This window comes from Heliconius melpomene, chromosome 21, assembly GCF_056956725.1.
Source record: "Heliconius melpomene rosina isolate 202511_hmr_F chromosome 21, ASM5695672v1, whole genome shotgun sequence".
Classification (NCBI taxonomy): Eukaryota; Metazoa; Arthropoda; class Insecta; order Lepidoptera; family Nymphalidae; genus Heliconius; species Heliconius melpomene.
The window spans coordinates 8,555,260-8,573,655 of NC_140409.1; the positions used below are offsets into that span (position 1 = coordinate 8,555,260).

General features: G+C 33.8%; 2 protein-coding genes and 1 non-coding gene across 4 annotated transcripts in view; all 3 read left to right on the forward strand.

Moving 5' to 3' along the window:
• The first annotated feature begins 169 nt into the window (after positions 1 to 169).
• LOC146527143 (melatonin-related receptor-like) lies at positions 170 to 11,526 on the forward strand. 2 transcript variants are annotated; one of them, XM_085206301.1, is made up of 5 exons: positions 170 to 440; positions 2,142 to 2,194; positions 7,089 to 7,289; positions 8,060 to 8,229; positions 8,536 to 11,525. In XM_085206301.1, the coding sequence occupies exons 3-5, from the start codon at positions 7,103 to 7,105 to the stop codon at positions 9,241 to 9,243; spliced, it is 1,065 nt and encodes a 354-aa protein (XP_085062427.1). In that variant the 5' UTR covers positions 170 to 440; positions 2,142 to 2,194; positions 7,089 to 7,102; the 3' UTR covers positions 9,244 to 11,525. The 2 variants fall into 2 exon arrangements, with proteins under 2 accessions (XP_085062427.1, XP_085062426.1); XM_085206300.1 differs by lacking the exons at positions 170 to 440; positions 2,142 to 2,194 and having other exon boundaries at positions 5,968 to 7,289; positions 8,536 to 11,526.
• On the forward strand, positions 4,223 to 4,293 carry TRNAS-GCU (transfer RNA serine (anticodon GCU)). The gene has a single exon. It is a non-coding gene; the product is annotated as a tRNA-Ser (tRNA).
• Positions 11,527 to 17,146: 5,620 nt separating the features above from the next.
• fw (CUB and Sushi multiple domains furrowed) overlaps positions 17,147 to 18,396 on the forward strand; it is a 44,385-nt gene continuing 43,135 nt past the window's right edge. Inside the window, exon 1 of the mRNA XM_085205978.1 lies at positions 17,147 to 17,447. Coding sequence (XP_085062104.1) covers positions 17,360 to 17,447 — 88 coding nt within the window. The 5' untranslated portion in view covers positions 17,147 to 17,359. The remainder of the gene's footprint in view (positions 17,448 to 18,396) is intronic.

Here is an 18,396-nt window from a genome sequence, read left to right on the forward strand (position 1 = left end):
CTATTTGAGTTTTTGATCTTCAAAGAGCTTACGTCATAAAAGCCGGCTAGCTGCCGCCGAGTCGCCAACCTTGATGTGAAATTCGTGTAGATTATTGCGCAAGGATTTCTTTTCCTCGGCGGCGCATCTCAACCCCATACCAGGGAACCTCCCTCCACACCCTAGCAACTGATCGGTACTTACCATCTAAATAAGCCAAGATTAAAATGTATTTAAGTAAAAAGACAGTGGAGAAATATATGAGACTTACAGAAACGCACACACCTCTTAGATGAAGTTTTTATAATATAGTTTTTATAATTTTACATCGGTGTCTTATTGGACTCGTGTGTTTTAGATATTTTTGTGAGCATAACCTAATTATACACAAATAATGATAAAGAACTAAAGATTTCTAACATAGAGCTTTAAATATTTGGTGACCAGATTCGTAAGAAAATGTAAGTAATCTATTTTAAACATTTTATTTGTAACATTTTGATCTGAACGTATATTTTATACAGAACGTAAGTGAAATTCTATAACCAACTTAGGTATTTTAATTATAAATAATAAAGTTAGTTTATAAATTGTTTACAATATTAACAATAGTTTTTTTTATAATAATATTGCTATATATTATTACAGTTTAATTTAAATACATTTCATTAACATATGTGATATCTATTTTTCTCATAATATTTGTCATTTATTACTTACATTAATATTAATTACTAACATTTAACTAACTTTTACCAATTGTGCTACAAAACTGTATATATATATATAATTTAAAATAAAAATAAGTTTATTTCTATAAAATAATCGATCTTAATTTTATATCATTTGTAATATACTACGGTAGTGAACTAAAATATATCTAAATATAAATAAAAAAATCAAGGCTTGCTTAGAGACTCATTTTCTGTATTTATTAAAGGTATGTTAACCCTATAGGTATGTTTATAAAATATCATAATTAACATTTTTGACAAGTAAAAGTTAAATATCATTAATGATCTATTCAAATTCGAAATGTCATTTAGATATTTATATAGATTTTTGCAAGCAATTTTGAACTGCTACCACCGCCTCGGAAAGCAGTACTGCTGAGCCGAAAACACCATCAGAAATACATCATCATCTGAAATACCTGTAACATCTAAAAACTATGTTCAGAAGAATAAAGTGATATTTCTCTCCGTAAAAAGAACATTTTAAAACAATTTCAGATGTTTTATAGGTAAGTCGGTGTTTTAGAGGTAGGTCGACATATGTCACAGTGACGGGAATGCGTCACTATCCAATAAAATAGGTTTATAGATGTTAGAACAAGATAATAAGTCATTATGAGGTGTGAATACATGGAAATTTAATGTTTATCTATTACCACTACAATAAGAGCTATGTCTCCAAAAATATTGCCATTTTTCTATAAACAAAATTTTCTAGTTTAAAAGAAAATAATGTTCAATAACAGTCCCTAAATTTACGAGTATAGCTATTGTTAGCGCACTCGTGTGAACGTGGGTAGATTCAGGTGAAAAAGACAATAATAGCAGTCGAAAACATATGTATTTTTATCGTGTTATTTTAAAAACCTAACCGCTTCCGATTTCTAACACTATCATTATTATTGGAGAAAAAATGTTGCTCTCTATTGAAATACATAGGCACGTTTTTACAATAGAAGTGTGTTTTTCAAATATGTATAGTCGGTATCAAGCTAATGCTACAACAAACTTACTATATCCATCCATCCATCAGCCTTTTAAAGTCCACTGCTGGACATAGGCCTCCCCCAATGCTCGCCACTCCGTCCGGTCCTGCGCCCTTTGAATCCAGCGGGTTCCCGCTGTCTTCTTAAGGTCGTCGGTCCACCTGGTTGGAGGGCGGCCTGTACTCCTTTTGCCGAGACGTGGTCGCCATTCGAGGACCTTTCTTCCCCATCGGTTGTCGGTCCTCCTGACAATATGGCCTGCCCATTGCCACTTTAGCTTGCAGATTTTGAGAGCTATGCTAACTTACTACAATATCTGAATACTAAGATTGTTTATTTTACTTCGTCTTAATATTTATATTTTAGACGGAAATTGTTTAAGAAAAATATTAAATTTCAACAGTATTGTAAAGATGATTAATTATTGTTGTTTTATTTTCAGATTTTCAATCGACTCCATTTGATTAAAGCGGCAATACCTGCCTGGATCTACCGGTACGTATCCAAACGGCAAGGTAATGAATGGTAAGGTACTTTAGTAGATACATTTTTGATGGTCTTATAAATCTACTACGCCTGCTTGAAATATACAAATCTTATTTTAGTACTAGTGGACCCGGACGCGGCTACGCTCGCTTGAACTATACTAACATTTATTAAATATATTTATGGAATTATTTTCAGTTTTCAATAGAGGGATGCAAGTAAGCTCATTTTGGGTGACGTTTTCTAACAGCGAAATTTGAAAATCGTTGCTTAGCAACGGTTAGCGACGGTTGTTATTAACATGGCGGTATATATTGCATGCCAAATTAATAAGTATTTTAATATATTGGTATATACCGAAAATATTACAAATATAGGAAAAAAAAGGATCCTATGTTCATCCCGAGACCCTCAAGTATCTCTATATGAGTATTTATCACAATTGAATTAGCGGTTTGGCCCTGATTACAGTAAAAGACAGACAGACAGACAGAGTTACTTTCGAATTCATAATATAGGTATGGATTATTAAGAGAAAACCGACGCAAGCGCAAGTCACACACGCTCACAGAGATTCAGGTGCTTGTGAACCTGAGGTTTTGATGATACGGCCAATAAAGTTAATAAACAAGTTTCCTGGCATATACCTACACTTATTTAGTATGGAACGAAGTAACTTTAATTTTTTGCTTCTTGTATGTTTTTCTTACTTGTATTGTAAGATCTTACTTCGTCATAAATTTCATAACTGTTGGTCTAAAGTGTCTATAAGTTTTGCTTACGCGTTGAATTTCTTACAAAAGGAAGCAAAAGCGATACATAAATGCTCATATCTTTGGACTGTTGTATTAGAAGCTTATATATGATTTTTTATTGCACCAAATTAACACATAATAAATCATACATTGCGAAAAGACATACACAACGGTGGACTTATCTCTAGAAGAGATGTCTTCCAGCCAACCCGTAGAAGTGGATAAGTGTAAAGTAGCGGGAAAGACAAGATAGTGCAGTGAAATTGAGAAAGACAAGGAAAAAAATAAAACTAATAGTAATAATAAATATAAAAAATAAATAATTAGGCATGACATATACACAAATAAACATAAATATAGCTATACAAAATAAATAATATATTATAAAATTTAAGTATAAATATTATTTATTATATACTATATAATAAATACATATTCTATATAAAATAAATATATACGTATATATACCTATATAAAGAGGATCAAAAAAAAATAAGCTTCACTATATAAGATGAGGTAAGATATCCTATCCTATCCTATCCTATCCTATATCTTATAAAACAAAGTCGCTTTTCGTGTCTGTCTGAACTTTCTAACTCTTCTTCTTCTAAACCACCCAACGGATTTTGATGCGGTTTTCATCATTAGGTCGAGTATTTCTCAGGGAAGGTTTATATATAGTTTATTATTTGTACATTCTTATGTAAATTAACATAAATACGATAAATGTGTCTAAAGTCCTACCCGTTGAGACACTTTCGCGCATGCGCTGCTTTAATGGTAAGTACTACATGAAAAAATGTTCTGGAGTATGGTTCCTCTTAATAAGATCTACAAAAAAGTCCACGACGGCATTTTCATATCTTTTAAGAATAACGTGTAGTGATCATTTTTCTGTCTAAAAATAATTATTTCAATATATTTTTTATTGTGAGTCATATTTTTCCATAATGGTATTAATCCTTATCCTTTAAAATGCTTTATTAATTTTCTACGTTAAACGAAGATAAAATGTGATTTTAAGAGAGATAAAACGCATTTAATTGTTGATACATCCTGCCGTTGACACATCAGCTGTATGTCACTCAAGTTTCACTTATCCCTTAATCTCAGCATATAAATAAGTATATTAGTTACGTTGGCCATTTAATGTAGATCAAAACTGTCTTTTACTGTTTTTCATTTTAATAAGTACTTTAGAAGTTGTTACAATATCAAAAAATCCTTGCTGCGAAACGGCTCGCCACTCGCCATGCGTCCGCCGCGCCCGCCTTCCTTACACGCATCGGTGGTTCAGTGGTAGAATGCTCGCCTGCTACGCGGGCGGCCCGGGTTTGATTCCCGGCCGATGTATTCTATTTAATTTTCCTCACAGGCAGCCACGTATTGCTTGCTTTTCATCGGGGACCGAATACCCTCTTCAGCGTTAACCACAAGCTCGAAAAAAAAACCCGCCTGCCTCTATAGCAACGAAGATTTAGATGCGTTTGCACGTATTGGATAATTGGAGTTAAATTTATTATTTCAGCGCAATATATTTGGTTTCATATCTTTTATAGTAGTTATTAGTAGGTAGGTTTTTGTTTATAATTTCTTCCGTATAAAAATAGTCATTTAAATATATTTTAATAAGTACTTAAAAAGATTAGTAGCATAGATTTAAAATTACGGTACCTACTAAGAATTAACTTATCTTAAGTGCTTTGTAAACATACATTATACGAATAATCCAGTAGTAAAAGCGGGCGAAGCCGCAAGGGGGTCGCTAGTAAGTAAATAGAATAAACACTTGTCACAAAATGCATCTAGCATTTGGGAAATCGGAGAATGGAGTGTCCTAAGACTAGGTTTCCTCTGCCTACCCTGCTGTGTGTAGGATACAGCTTGAAGCTGATTTATTTTTTCATTTATAATAATTCAGATGACAAAACTAATAATTATATAGTAAAAGCGGGCGAAGCCGCGAGTGAACCGCTAGTAAGATATAAGTAAACCATTATATTAAAAAAGATTAATTGTGTAACGATGCAAGATATTGTTTTAATTGGGATTTGAAGGAATTTATGGAAGGGCTTTTCTAGATAGTTTTAGGGATTTGGTTCCAAAGGGATGCGCCGTATACAGAGAAGGATTTCCGAAGGAATTTGGTGTTGCTCGTAGGTACGTTAAGTGTCGATATGAAACCAGACCTCCTTGAGCGTGTAGGGATAGGGAGAACGTTAAAGCGGGATCGAAGATAACAAGGAAAATTCTGGTAGTTAAGGATCTTAAAATGGATTGATAGAATGTGCATATCTCGGCGAAGTCGGATTGGAAGCTTTAATTTATGTGCTCCTAATATATCTGATATTAATTTCAGATTACAAAAAATATTACGCTTATCTGATATTAATTTTAGAAAATAAAAAAAGTGATCCTATGAGGGTTCTGTTTTTTTTTTTCATTTTGAGGTACTAAACTTTAAAGATGGATTAATTATTTTAGTTTGGTTATGCATTAAATAAATCATAACTTAAATGTTTTGGCAATTGATTTCATTTTCGTATTTAATAGAAAAATTATCAGTTATATCCACATCTTTCTAAGTAAACCGTAACTACGCGCACACTGTCAACGTACTTTTTCCGCCATAATTTCCGATTCTACAACAATTCCGGGTTAAAATATAGAATATTTATTGCTCTACAAATCTCTATCTATCATTGAGAAATCCTAAATCTTGAAATCTCCGTCTATATATATTATAATCATATAATCTCGAGTTTTTTCTATCATCGTACAAATAATAATTGACAATATATATCAAACACGAAACATTGAAAACTAAAGATTTGGCCAATTCAATATAACAGTTGTATAAAATAACTCTCTTACAAAGTAGCAATTTTATCAAATAACATACTTTAAATTAATATAATTTTTGTTGGTCCACTACCCTCTCTATTTTTTAGTGTTAGTCCCATAACAATCGGTTCAGCTTTTCTGGGTCTCAACGCATTGCTTTGCCTCGACACAAGAGCGAAGAAATAGAAATATGAATTTAGATAAATATTTCATCTCCTCGAATGGGAATCGAACCCACAAGCGAATCGATTTTACACTCTGTACCTTTGCGCCACGACTGGCGAACTACATACATATTATGCATATAAACATCTTTCCACTGCATCCTGCACGCAGGAGGATGGGCCAAGGGAACCTAGTGTTAAGTGTTAAGACAATAGTGTTAAGTGTTAAGACACTTCGTTACCCATTTTCCGCCGAATTCTGTAGGCATTAGGCATGGCGTGTAGAATTCTAATACTTAAAATAATACCAATTATAAAGTAAACATTCCATATGCACGTATATGAACCCAGACCCATAAAATACTAAAAAAGAAACGTTCCATAACACAGACATAGATATGACTTGTGCACATTATACTGACCTTAACCTATATTTATTATTATCATAAATGGTAAGAAACAAAAGAAAATATAATAATTACAAATACAAGTTAATAAATATTGATTTATATATGAACATATTAAGGTTTCAGAGGCGGTAGTAGGGGTAGATGGATTTTTGATCTGAAAATATAACCCCCTTCAATATGTAGTGGGAGCGAGGGGCGGTACAGTATTCGCGGAAATTTGTTGTAGTGTGCAAGTTCGAAGCACCGCCTCCCGCACCAGTCCTTGCGCCTGCTTGTAGAAGCGGCTATCATTTCGGGCTGTACCCCGTTGCAGGCGCACTCGACGGCCGTCCGCTGCAAGGGTAGTTGGCCCCGCGCATACCTACTAACGCTACGAACGAACGTTAATCACTTTATTGTGAAGTGTCAACAAGTGTTTCTTTAAATATTACTATCAACTTATTGCACTTAATTATTTGTCTTCATCCAATATACCTGTGTTGTATTTTATTTTAAACTTTCTTAAAAAGTGACTGGGATTGGTTTTAAAAAAACTTGCGAACCGTTCAAAATTTTTTGCATTTACAAAAATTTATACCGATATGGGTGTTCTTTTAATTGTTGTCATTGTAGCTACCGTAACATACACTCTAATTAAATTGGGACATATGTTCGACCCCTTCTATAACCGACGTGATCATAGGCGGATGAGGAGATATTATCATTAATAAATACCTCAAAATGTCAACAGGCACATCACCCCCCATGTCTGGGGTGGAAGCCCTTAATGTTACCAGCGTCGTCAAGAAAACAATATCGCCGCTGATATTAGATAGTTCGTGGTCAAAGATGGCTCGACTACTGTTCATGCTGTTGTGTTCAACGTTTGGATGTACCATGAACGGATTCTTTGTGTCTTCATTTTTCGTTGAGCATACACTCAGACGCATTGGTAAGATATGTATATATTTTAAAACATATAAATATAATGGCAAGTGAGTCTTACATTTTTTTAGTTATTTTAACTTCACGCTGTATTTCGCTTTTACTTAGCAGGGTAGAGAGAAAGAACATATCACGAAGAAATATTAAATATTTCATTTCTGCGAGTAGGAATCGAACCCCTAACCTATGCGACTGTACTCTTAGGCCCGTAATCCACTACTTGCCACAATAGTCTAATAATTTAAATTTTCATATAACGTAAAATTATTATATATGTCGAAGAAAGCGGTTCGAGATATCATACCTCTTAAATTTGGTTAGTCCTTCCTATAAAGGCAGGCTATTTCTAAAAAAGGGTCCCAGGAAAAGTTATATTCTGTAAAATCTGTAATTGGTAAGTAAAAAAAACTAATTAATAATTCAACATAAAGGAATACTTATAAACTAGGAGGCTTTTTCAGAAGGTGGAAGAGGAAGGAAGGGCATCTATCCTGTTTTTACAGCGAATAGTCACGTTCCTTCAATTCTTTATCTAATATTTTTTTATGATATGAGTTTTTAATATATGTGTCTTTTCTATGGTACAATAAAGAGTATTTTGTTTTGTTTTTTTTTTTACCACCACAATCAAAAATGAAATTCATTTATTTTACATAGAACTTCTTATTTTCGTTTGTGCTTAGCTCAGATATAATTTAAAGTCAATTTTAGAGGCAATCTTCCATAATATTAAATATTTTTTAAATATATATATATTTATCAGTCACTTTTTTTCAGGTAACGTTTTCCTCGCCTGCGTCGGTTTGGCCGATATGCTTATAACAACGTGTATAATGCCAGTTTGTACGGTTATCTTGCTATCTGGTCAATGGGACAATCTCAACGTTTGCAAAACTCTGCAATTTCTGGCTATAATTTCGACTTATTGCTACAGCTTTTACTTTCTGGTAAGTACTGATGCAGAAATGGACAAGGTCTGCACTGACTTCTAATGATTTTTTGTTTAACATGATTGTATTATTTATTATTCAAAATAGACCCTTACAGTAAGAGAGTTATGTGGGGGCTACAATCTTTAACGAAAAAGTTGATTTTCTTGGTTTCTATTGAAGATCTTTATAAAATTTAATCTGAACATGACTTGGATAGTCGTAGAGTTTTCGTGATATTATAAATTGATATTGATATTATAAGACGTCTCTTGCTAGACCCTTTAAGATGTATTGCCGCCTATAATTGTAATTCTTTTACAGCTTGTTGCCGCTGATGACTACTATAGACTTTGTCATTCTAATCAAGAGTACGAGCTCTTCATATCTATGCGAATCGAACTCATAACGTCACTTATATTTTTATTAAGTGGCATCCTGGCTGCTTGTGGCGTTTTCTTGGGCTTGGATTACGATTACTGCAGGCGCGCTCATTATGGTAATTTCTACTTCCGTATTACCACAAGTATGGTGTTGCACTGGGTACCCGGCCTTCTGACGATCATATGCATGATATTAACAGCAATTGCCATAAGAAGACGTGCACGACGACATGGTCACTACAAGAGATCTCAAATGTATGAACGAGATAACGCTATGAACGCCTCTAATATTGTCTCCTATCTCCTCTATGTAGGAACCTGGTTACCTTATATTATTATTGTCTACGAATACCCTGGTATATCTGATGAAAAATATTACGGTGCAGCATGGATTGGATTAATCCGTTCCATTATTACTAGCTTCATATATGGAACAGTTAATCACAGTTTCCGTCGGGCCTACGCTCATCTCTTTAATTACTGTTTCTGTAAGAGTTCTCTGTCTAGTTCTTTCTCTGGACGCCACCGACGCACAATGGAATATAGAAAAGGCACTGGTGAAGTGAAAATACACATAATGCACCAGGCCGTGAATACTAGCAGCCCAAAACGAGGAGCTCCTACCATACGCGAGACTCAGGAATTGTGAGAGTTGGCACATTTTGAACTCCGGACCACACGACTATAAAGAAATTTGCATTAATATTTCAATATTCTCATTTAACTTAACTTAACTTACCTTAACGCTGTATCCCTAGCGGGGAAGTCAGAGTGAAACGATGTGTCAAACGCTACGGTCTCAACATACTTCTTTTTCCTCGTCCACAGTCATCAACCTCTTTATACATGCCCCTCGGGGGTTCTTCATGTTTTTACGTGACCTTCTTCTAGTATCTTTGATGACTGTATGTCCGAAGGTCAACCGAGATCTCCCAGTGGTACTCTTACCACTCACTTTTACTTTAAAAATCTTTTTTACCTTTACGTTCTTTTTATCGTATCTTATCACAACTATTATTACGGTAGTTCAGATTTATTGGAAAAATTCTATAAGTTAAAATACAATTACCTGCAATAAAAAATATGCTAACAAAAACATAAATATTCATTGGATAAGCATGAGATATATTTAAAATATTTGGCTTTATCTTAATATAGGCATTCTATTTAATGTTTGTTATTATAGTACCCCATGAAGGACGATAAATGATGAATTAAAATTTAAAAAAAAATACTCCTCTAAATGAGAAACAAATGGAATACTTAACATTTCGATTAAGCAACTTATATTTAAAAAATCTGTTTAATTGAATGGCCAAGTTAGTAATAAGTAAGAAGAAACTTCTATTTCGATTAATAAAGTTACTTCAAGAATTAACCATAAATATGCACCATCTCCACATGTGTAGACCTGCACATGCAACTTTTTTAGCTAATGAGTATAAATGTATATTTATATGCTGTCTCTTAGAGACACTACGATAATTTATTTTATTGATTACACTAAATTGATATTATTTTTGAAAATTTTAAGAGTAGACGTAGTGTTCTTGAATAATGCTATAATGTATTAGAGTAATTAATTCAATTTATCTATATGTTGCCGTCATATCTTAGGTAATTAGTGTAATATTATGAACAATCGTTTTCTTTACTAAATGTGATATTTTTTTTAGTTATTATTTTAAGCACTAGGCAGAAAACGCGCGCAAATTTATTTAAATATTTTTTTTTTGGTTGAGGAACAAAGGGTAAAGAAGGGAACAGAGTTGTAAGTAGTGTATAAACACAAACGAAACATTTTGATATGAACAACGTTTTAAAGTATCTAAATAATAAAATATATTTTTCCAAAAAGTCTACAAAAGATTTTAAGCTATATTTTTGAAAGAAAAGATTTTGTAATAATTTATAAAATTTTATAATTTTTAAATGGTAATAATTGATGAAATAAAAACATACAGTATCCTATCTAAATAAATATTTTTATATAACATACATTTATACATGTTTTTATTATATTTTTCCATTATTTTCGTAATACTTCCGTCCATTGGATTGTTTTAAAAATCTAAATCTAAAAAATTTTTTGAACATCTTTTAAGTCTAGCATTTTTAAATGACTTTCTCAAAAAAATATATAAACGTCGGGCTGTATATAAATATGTAATCTTGTACTTATTTTATAAAAATATAACTAAAATAGAAGAAAATTTTTGCGAGAAGATTAGAACAATATCTACTTTTATATTATTATTAAATGATAGAAGAATCTATTTTGATACGGATGGTTAAATGATAAGAGAGACTATTTTGATATGAAAAAATGAAATTGAGAGTTTTAAGTAATTTTTATGATGTAATTACTTTTTGCTTCATACATAATTAAGTTGCATTTTTTATAAAGTCATATATTCTTCATAGTCACATAATTAAAGTAAGAATAAATGTTGTGTTCTAATTATTACAATTCACGTAATTGAGTAGTGATTTATCTTAATATTTATCTTAATTGATAGGCTTATATACTCTCCGTAATGATTGCTTTAAACTTATGTGCGAATATGAAAATTAAATTATACTGTAATAAATAGGTACCTATTACAGTTTAAATTAATCTAGTTACATTACCTTTTTTTTAAATATTTTTTTTTTAGAATGAAATTTCGTTATAAATATATTTTTTTCATGATATGTTCAGACGTTTCTAGCTTAATATATTAAATGTATACCTATTTAGATTTTAAGCTATATTTAAATGGATAATCCTGTTATTTAAGGCAATCCGATAATATTGATGTTTTAAAATATATTCAATTATTAATGTTATAATTCAATCGGAATACTAAATTCATGAGTTCAGAAAAATAAAAAATCTTACAGGAATATTCATTGGATAATTAAATTTAAATGTATTAAAAACTAATAATAATAAAGTTATATAAAGTTTATTGAAACTATGGTAATCTTAAAAAATAAAGTACTTTCAATCTGCAGTTTTCTTTATTTTCTATTAATTTTGTAATTTCTTTGTTCAATAATATGGTCATCATCATCATCATCATCAGTCTGTCCTCGTCCACTGCTGGACATAGGCCTCTCCAATGGCACGCCACTGAGGTCGATCTACAGCTCTTCGCATACAGCCGCTGCCCGCTACTTTGCGAATATCGTCACCCCATCTAGCTGGAGGACGTCCTACATTACGCTTGCCGAGGCGTAGTCTCCACTCTAGAACGCGCTTACCCCAACGGTCATCGGTTCTGCGGCAAATGTGACCAGCCCATTGCCACTTCAGCCTGCTAATCCTTTGGGCTATGTCGATAGCATTGGTTCTCTGTCGGATAACTTCATTTTAAATTCGATCCTTCAGAGACACTCCAAGCATAGCCCTTTCCATAGCACGCTGAGCAACTTTAAGCTGGTGGACCAATCGCACTGTCAGTGTCCACGTCTCGGCTCCGTATGTCATAACTGGTAGGACGCACTCATTAAACACCTTCGTCTAGGCTTTGCGGTATTGATGACGAAAAGACATCACGCAGTTGCCAATATGCCGCCCAACCAAGCTGTATTCTTCTGCGAGACTCCATCTCGAAGTTGTTTCTACCTAACTGTATAGTTTGACCAAGATAGACATATTCCTGAACAACTTCGAGAGGTACTCCATGAAGTGCAATCGGTTCCGGAATTACATGTTCGTTGAACATTATCTTGGTTTTATCCAAGTTCATCCGAAGATCGATGCGAGCAGAAGATTCAGCCAATGTGCTCAACATATATTGTAGGTCCTGCACGGTTTCAGCAACAATGACATTGTCATCTGCAAATCGCAAGTGAGAGAGAAATTTGCCATCTATGTTTATGCCCCGTCCTTTCCAGGAGGATATGTTCAAGACGCTGCTTGAACATATCCTCCAGTGCTTTAGTGAATAATTTGGGAGAAATTACGCCCCCTTGTCTCACTCCTCGATGCAGGTGGATAAGTTTAGATGCTAGCTAGATGCTAGCTGATTCTGTACTTGGACGGTCATAGTCGTTGCATTATAAAGGCTTCCCAACACTTTGATATATCGCCAATCGACTTGGCACCGTTGCAAGGACTCAAGAACAGACCAGATTTCAATAGTGTCGAAGGCTTTCTCATAGTCCACAAACGCTAGGCACAAGGGAAGATTATACTCTTCGGTCTTCTGCATAATCTGCCGTACCGTGATAATGGTCTATGGTACTAGATAGACCATATTCATACGGTACGGCAACATATAGTCTTTGCGAAATTCGTCAAGTCTACGCGCAAGACGATTCGTCATGACCCTAGAAAATAGCTTATAGACATGGCTCAACAGGGCAATGGGCTATTCCAATTGCAAAGATACGATATTTTCGGTTTTTTTATCTTCGGTAGAGGGCCAAAAGATATATCGAATGTTTGCACACGAAAACGACCATCATAGAAATCTTTGGGACGGGCCATTGCTCAACAGTGGACGTAAAAATGGATGTGATGATGATATGTGAATGGGGAATGATAATGACAGTCATATTTTATTAACAACATACAGTTCATAAATGCCAGCCACCCACAAATACTATCTTATTACCATAATTATTGAAATTCATACCTGTATCAAGCATTACATGCATACAATGGTTCTCTCTAATCAAGCATAGAACAACCTGAATTGTTATCCAAAATAATTGATTTAATGCTTCAATGGGAATTTCATTTAACAATTAAGACACATTTTGTGAATGGAATTCGAATAAGCATATATTAATACCATGCGTGGACATAGGAACTATACAGAATAGATAATGAGCATCATAGAGTTTTGAAATAACCTTTAAAAGTATAATGTAAACACATAGTAGTTGTTTTTTACATTTACAGATTTATTATTCAAACTTCTTTCTTCTTTCGTTATTGTGGTAAGTTGTTCCAGTGTCAACTGACTGAGGCAATTCGTAGCGATGCAGGAGCACAAGCGAACAATTAAAAACGCGACAATTTGTGCGTTGATCCCACTCGAGGTAATAAAACGTTTAATATTTTCATTATTCATCGCTCTAGTGTCGAGACAAAGCGCGAAGTTGGATTCCGCCACTCAACACGAAGAATTCACTCCTCTCTCCAATTTCCACCGAATTCTGGAGGGAATTGGGTGAAAATTGGAGAGAGGAGTTTTAACATGAGCCTCCCTCTACTTACCCTGCTATAAGCGGGATACAGCGTGAAGCTGAAAAAAAAAAGATAATTTAGTTGCTGTAATGATTGCATTACACAAGGCCTGTCATCTTCCATAGATAGGTAGGTAGAGTATGAAATGAGCCATTTTTTAATATATGGTCCCTTAAGAACTCGACTATCCGATGATGAGGCTTGCAGCCTTAGTAACATAGTGAGGGGGCAGGAAGGAGGGTCATCATGCCCCGGGCGCCGCTCATAAAGGGGCGCCAAATAGTCCGCAAAACTATTTAAACGTACATATGAAATTATATTGTGTTCGCTTGGGGGGCGCTATAAAAGTATTTTGCCCCGGGCGCGAGTTAAGCTCGGTATGCCACTGTGCAGCCTTTTGTAGACCATTAAGTAAAATAATAATTTAGTAAAAGTTAATTAATATTATTTTATGGTTTAATTAATAGCCTACAAACGACAATCCCCGATGGTCTCCGAAGTCAACCGAGGCTGATGCTAGCACAGGAACGACTCTATCGGGGCACATGTGCCGTATTGAGCAGACGTATTGAGGAAAGCTCCGTAAAGTCGTGGTTTATTTACGAGAAAACTCTATATTATTGAGCGGAGCCCTCTACTCGAGACTTTTTACTCTCTTTGTCATCAATAGGCTCCCAAACGGTTTGACCGATGAAATGAAAATTTGCAAACATATAGATATGAAATTGAAAATTTTCTAAAAATTCAATGGACTTGAGAAATAATCAAGTGATAAATTTCCCCATAGGGTTACATGAATTTTTTTTGTCTAGTCTAGGTAACGCTATTCGCCTGGTATAGATACCGATAATAAAGGGATGGGAAAGTGAAATAATTGAGTTTAGAAATCAATTGATGCTCGCTTCAATTCGCTTGAGGTCATCATTAAACCTATCAAATGTAGTCTGTAGACTATCTATACAAATATATTCATTGCGTTGAGAGAAGTTATTGCGAGTTTAACAAACTTAATTACGTATTTTCATTAAAAAACAGTAACCTTCTAGTAATCTCTAAGAGAAAAAGAAATCTTCATTACATTATATATTTTACATTACAATTCATTTTTACTTTAGTATTATTCCATTAATGTTTATCCATATAGAAAATTCGAAAGTCACCGACTCATCATGAAAGCATGATTAAAGTTGGAATCTATAGTTATATATGCATAAGTTAAAGAGGCCTCGACTGTTAATACTAATGAACTATTGGGCATGTTTTATGCAGTCGGGGTTTTTGTTTTTTTTTTTTTTATATATTAATATTTTTCACCTTAGAAATCTTAAATGTGCGCACATACAATTATATATTAAAACAGGACTGTAATAATTAATAGTTTAAGTGATAAATAATTTAATAGTTTAAGTGAAAAAAATTAAATATGATTTCAAAATAATCGTGTTTTTTCAAGCTTTGTGCGTTCTCTATCGCATTTATCATGGTGAGTGATCTGAGGAACTGTTTGACCTGTTACCTCCCGCCGAATTTTCTAACCGCACAGCATGCCACAGACTTAAATATCATCCACACCACCTGTATACGTGGCACTCCACTACTGTGCGGTTTCGTAGAAATTTCCTTCCACGCGCCACGGAACTGTGGAATGGCCTACCCGCGGCAGTATTTCCAGGTCGGTACGATATTGGTACCTTCAAAAAGCGCGTCTATCTCCACCTTAAAGGCCGGCAACGCACCTCTGGTTTTGCACGGGGTCGTGGGCGGCGATGATCACCATCAGGTACCCACAAAAAATGGCTTAAGTTTAAACCTGTTTACAGCATATTAAGCAAATTCTCAGGTGAGAGCACAAACTTAAAAATAATACTACATAAAAATTATAATATATAAACATAGGTACCAAATAACTTTTTATTAGAACTTGCATGCATCTAAGGGTTGTGAATTTCCACCCCCGTGTTTACGACTAGGGGATATTGATTTAACCTGTGTAATGGTTATTTGAAAGAGAATGTAATTTCGAGAACTTAGTGTGATGTCGACATTTTTTGATGGAATTTCCTAAAATCATCTTATAGATTTATTTTAAGAATTATCTTATTACCAAGATTTTTTGTGTGTTTTGTTAATTATGTGATACTAGCGTTTTATATTTATAAGTATATTATTTTATTTTTATGTACGCACGATGTTTTTCTTCAACTTTTTACTCTTTTAGTTTTTTTTCGATTGTTATAACTTATTTATGTTGTTAGCAACTCTGTGGGGAGATTTTCGCAAATATCCGCTACACAATGATAATAATTTAGAATTATCATTTGGCAAGATGATAATGCTATTTATTAAATATTTTTAACGTATTTAAAATGTTATTCCACACTTAACAACAGCAAGTTATAATTATATTATGAAGAATTTCAACGTAGCTTGATGAGAACTTATAGAGAACTTATGGCGTATACTATGTTCAATTTTTTATACGTTTTCTACAAAAATATGATATCATATACGATAAGTAATTAATTACCCAATTTTTTGAAAAAGTAAATCATAAAAATAATTTCATTATTATAAATAACACTTTTTTATTTTTAATATTAGTACATTTTTTATTTTTCTTTAATGCTATCCCAATTAAGCTTTTAGTAATTATTTTCAACGCCCGACGAGAAATGAAAAAGAGGAGTGTTAGATTAGCCCCCTTGTCTGTCTGTTAAAGTGTGTGTGTTTGTGTGTCGTGCGCCGAAAGACTCATTCGGCGGAATCGTAGCTCCCGAACGGATGGACCGATTTCAGTGCAGTTTTGTTTATTCGAAAGATAATTTAATCATAGTGGTTCTTAGCTATATTTGGTCCAAAATCTTGGACTTAGAGGTTGTGAAATATATATCTACTGATAATGGGGTTCTCTACCAATAGACAACGGTTGCGTTGATCCGTCGACCGCGTTACATACTGTAGAGTGTATACCTACACAGTATCGTCTCTCACTTCAGTACTATGTAAGTTTATTAGTTTACTACAAGATTAAAATCAATGTACATGAGGTATTGGCTTCAGGTATACATACTTTATTGTTTACATTTTAATGTATATTATAGAACAAGAAAATACCTGACATAAAGTACTCGTAAGGGCTTTTAAGCTTCACATAAAGTTTAAACATCAATGAAAATTTTTGCTAAATTTCAATATTGGCTGCTTATTGTGCTGTCTCGCAATTGCTGCGTTAGCGTGCTATTTCCGTATGGCGAACGTGGTGGTTTTTGTTAAATGTCAATCGTCATATAGCCTTGCTCAACAGCACAACACAGTGTTTGGGGCTACGAATTGTAACGGTGAAAGGCGCCGCCTGGTGGGGGCAGCTGGCGGGCGCGGCGGCCGGGGCAGTCCGTCGCGAGCGCATGTCCGATACGTTGTTCCGCGCCACACCCGGATCTCTTGTGCTGCTCTACGTTCGAAAAGCAAATGGGAAACTTTTACTTTCGCGCAACATACTAAACACATTTTCTTCATCATATTTGTGAGTGTATGTGTGTGTCTGTAATATGCTTCAGTGTAAATTTATATAAACATATTTTTTATGATTAAAAGAGACAGTTGCAAAATGTTTCTGTGTATAATATGTCTTGTTATTTGGAGCGGTGCCCTCGTGCCGGCTCTGGCCCAAGGTGAGTTAACCAATGCAAGCGACTCCTTCCTTCATTGTGCGGAAAAACCGCTCAGTTATACCCCTTAGTGCATAAACGTCTTCATATTTTAATTCACATAATAATAATTTTGCAAAACAACTAAGTAATTCTAATGACAAATCATTAACCGTAATGATATCTTACAAATACGTTTAACTGTTAAGTATGCAACGTTATATTTAAATTGCTATATGAATTAAATGACGTAAAGAATCTATTTCAATAGGTTCATAAAATTGTATGCGGTCAGAAAATAATGAATTTTAAATATATCACAATTAATGAAATACGAAATGAATGAAAAATTTAATAAAACTTCAGATAAATGCCGTTCCAAAGCCTTTTTTTTACACATTGTTTAATTTAATTGTTTTTTTATATATTCCTAAATTTATTTATTTTTACTTAAGAATAGGGCATTGCACATTTTACGAATACAAACGTGAACGATTTAAAGATACCAATTCTAACGTTCCATTGCATTACCTACAAAAATAATTGAATCGTGACTCATAATGGCCATCGGAGCTTATGCAAGTAAATATTTTAACATTTTTATCTTTTTAACAACATAATACAAGACTTGAAAAAATTACCTTCGACTATAATATAAAAAATTCTAATTATTTTATTATTTATTTAGAACAAAACTATTTGAAACACTTTAAATGATATTAGGACAAAAATAATAACGACTTCACTTTCATTATGCAAAAATGAATGATATTGTTTTGCACGTTCGACGTTGGTAGCGACTAGCGTGTCCCCGCGGCCGACGCTTTCACTTATCCTTCTCGCTTGCGTGTGCGTTCTCGCGTCTGTGTGAAACCGGCCACGGCCCTCTGCTCCACTGAGCGGTATACCCGTAACCTACTACCGGTCACCGGTACCCAGTACCCTTTAACATTGGAATCAAATTCAATAGATT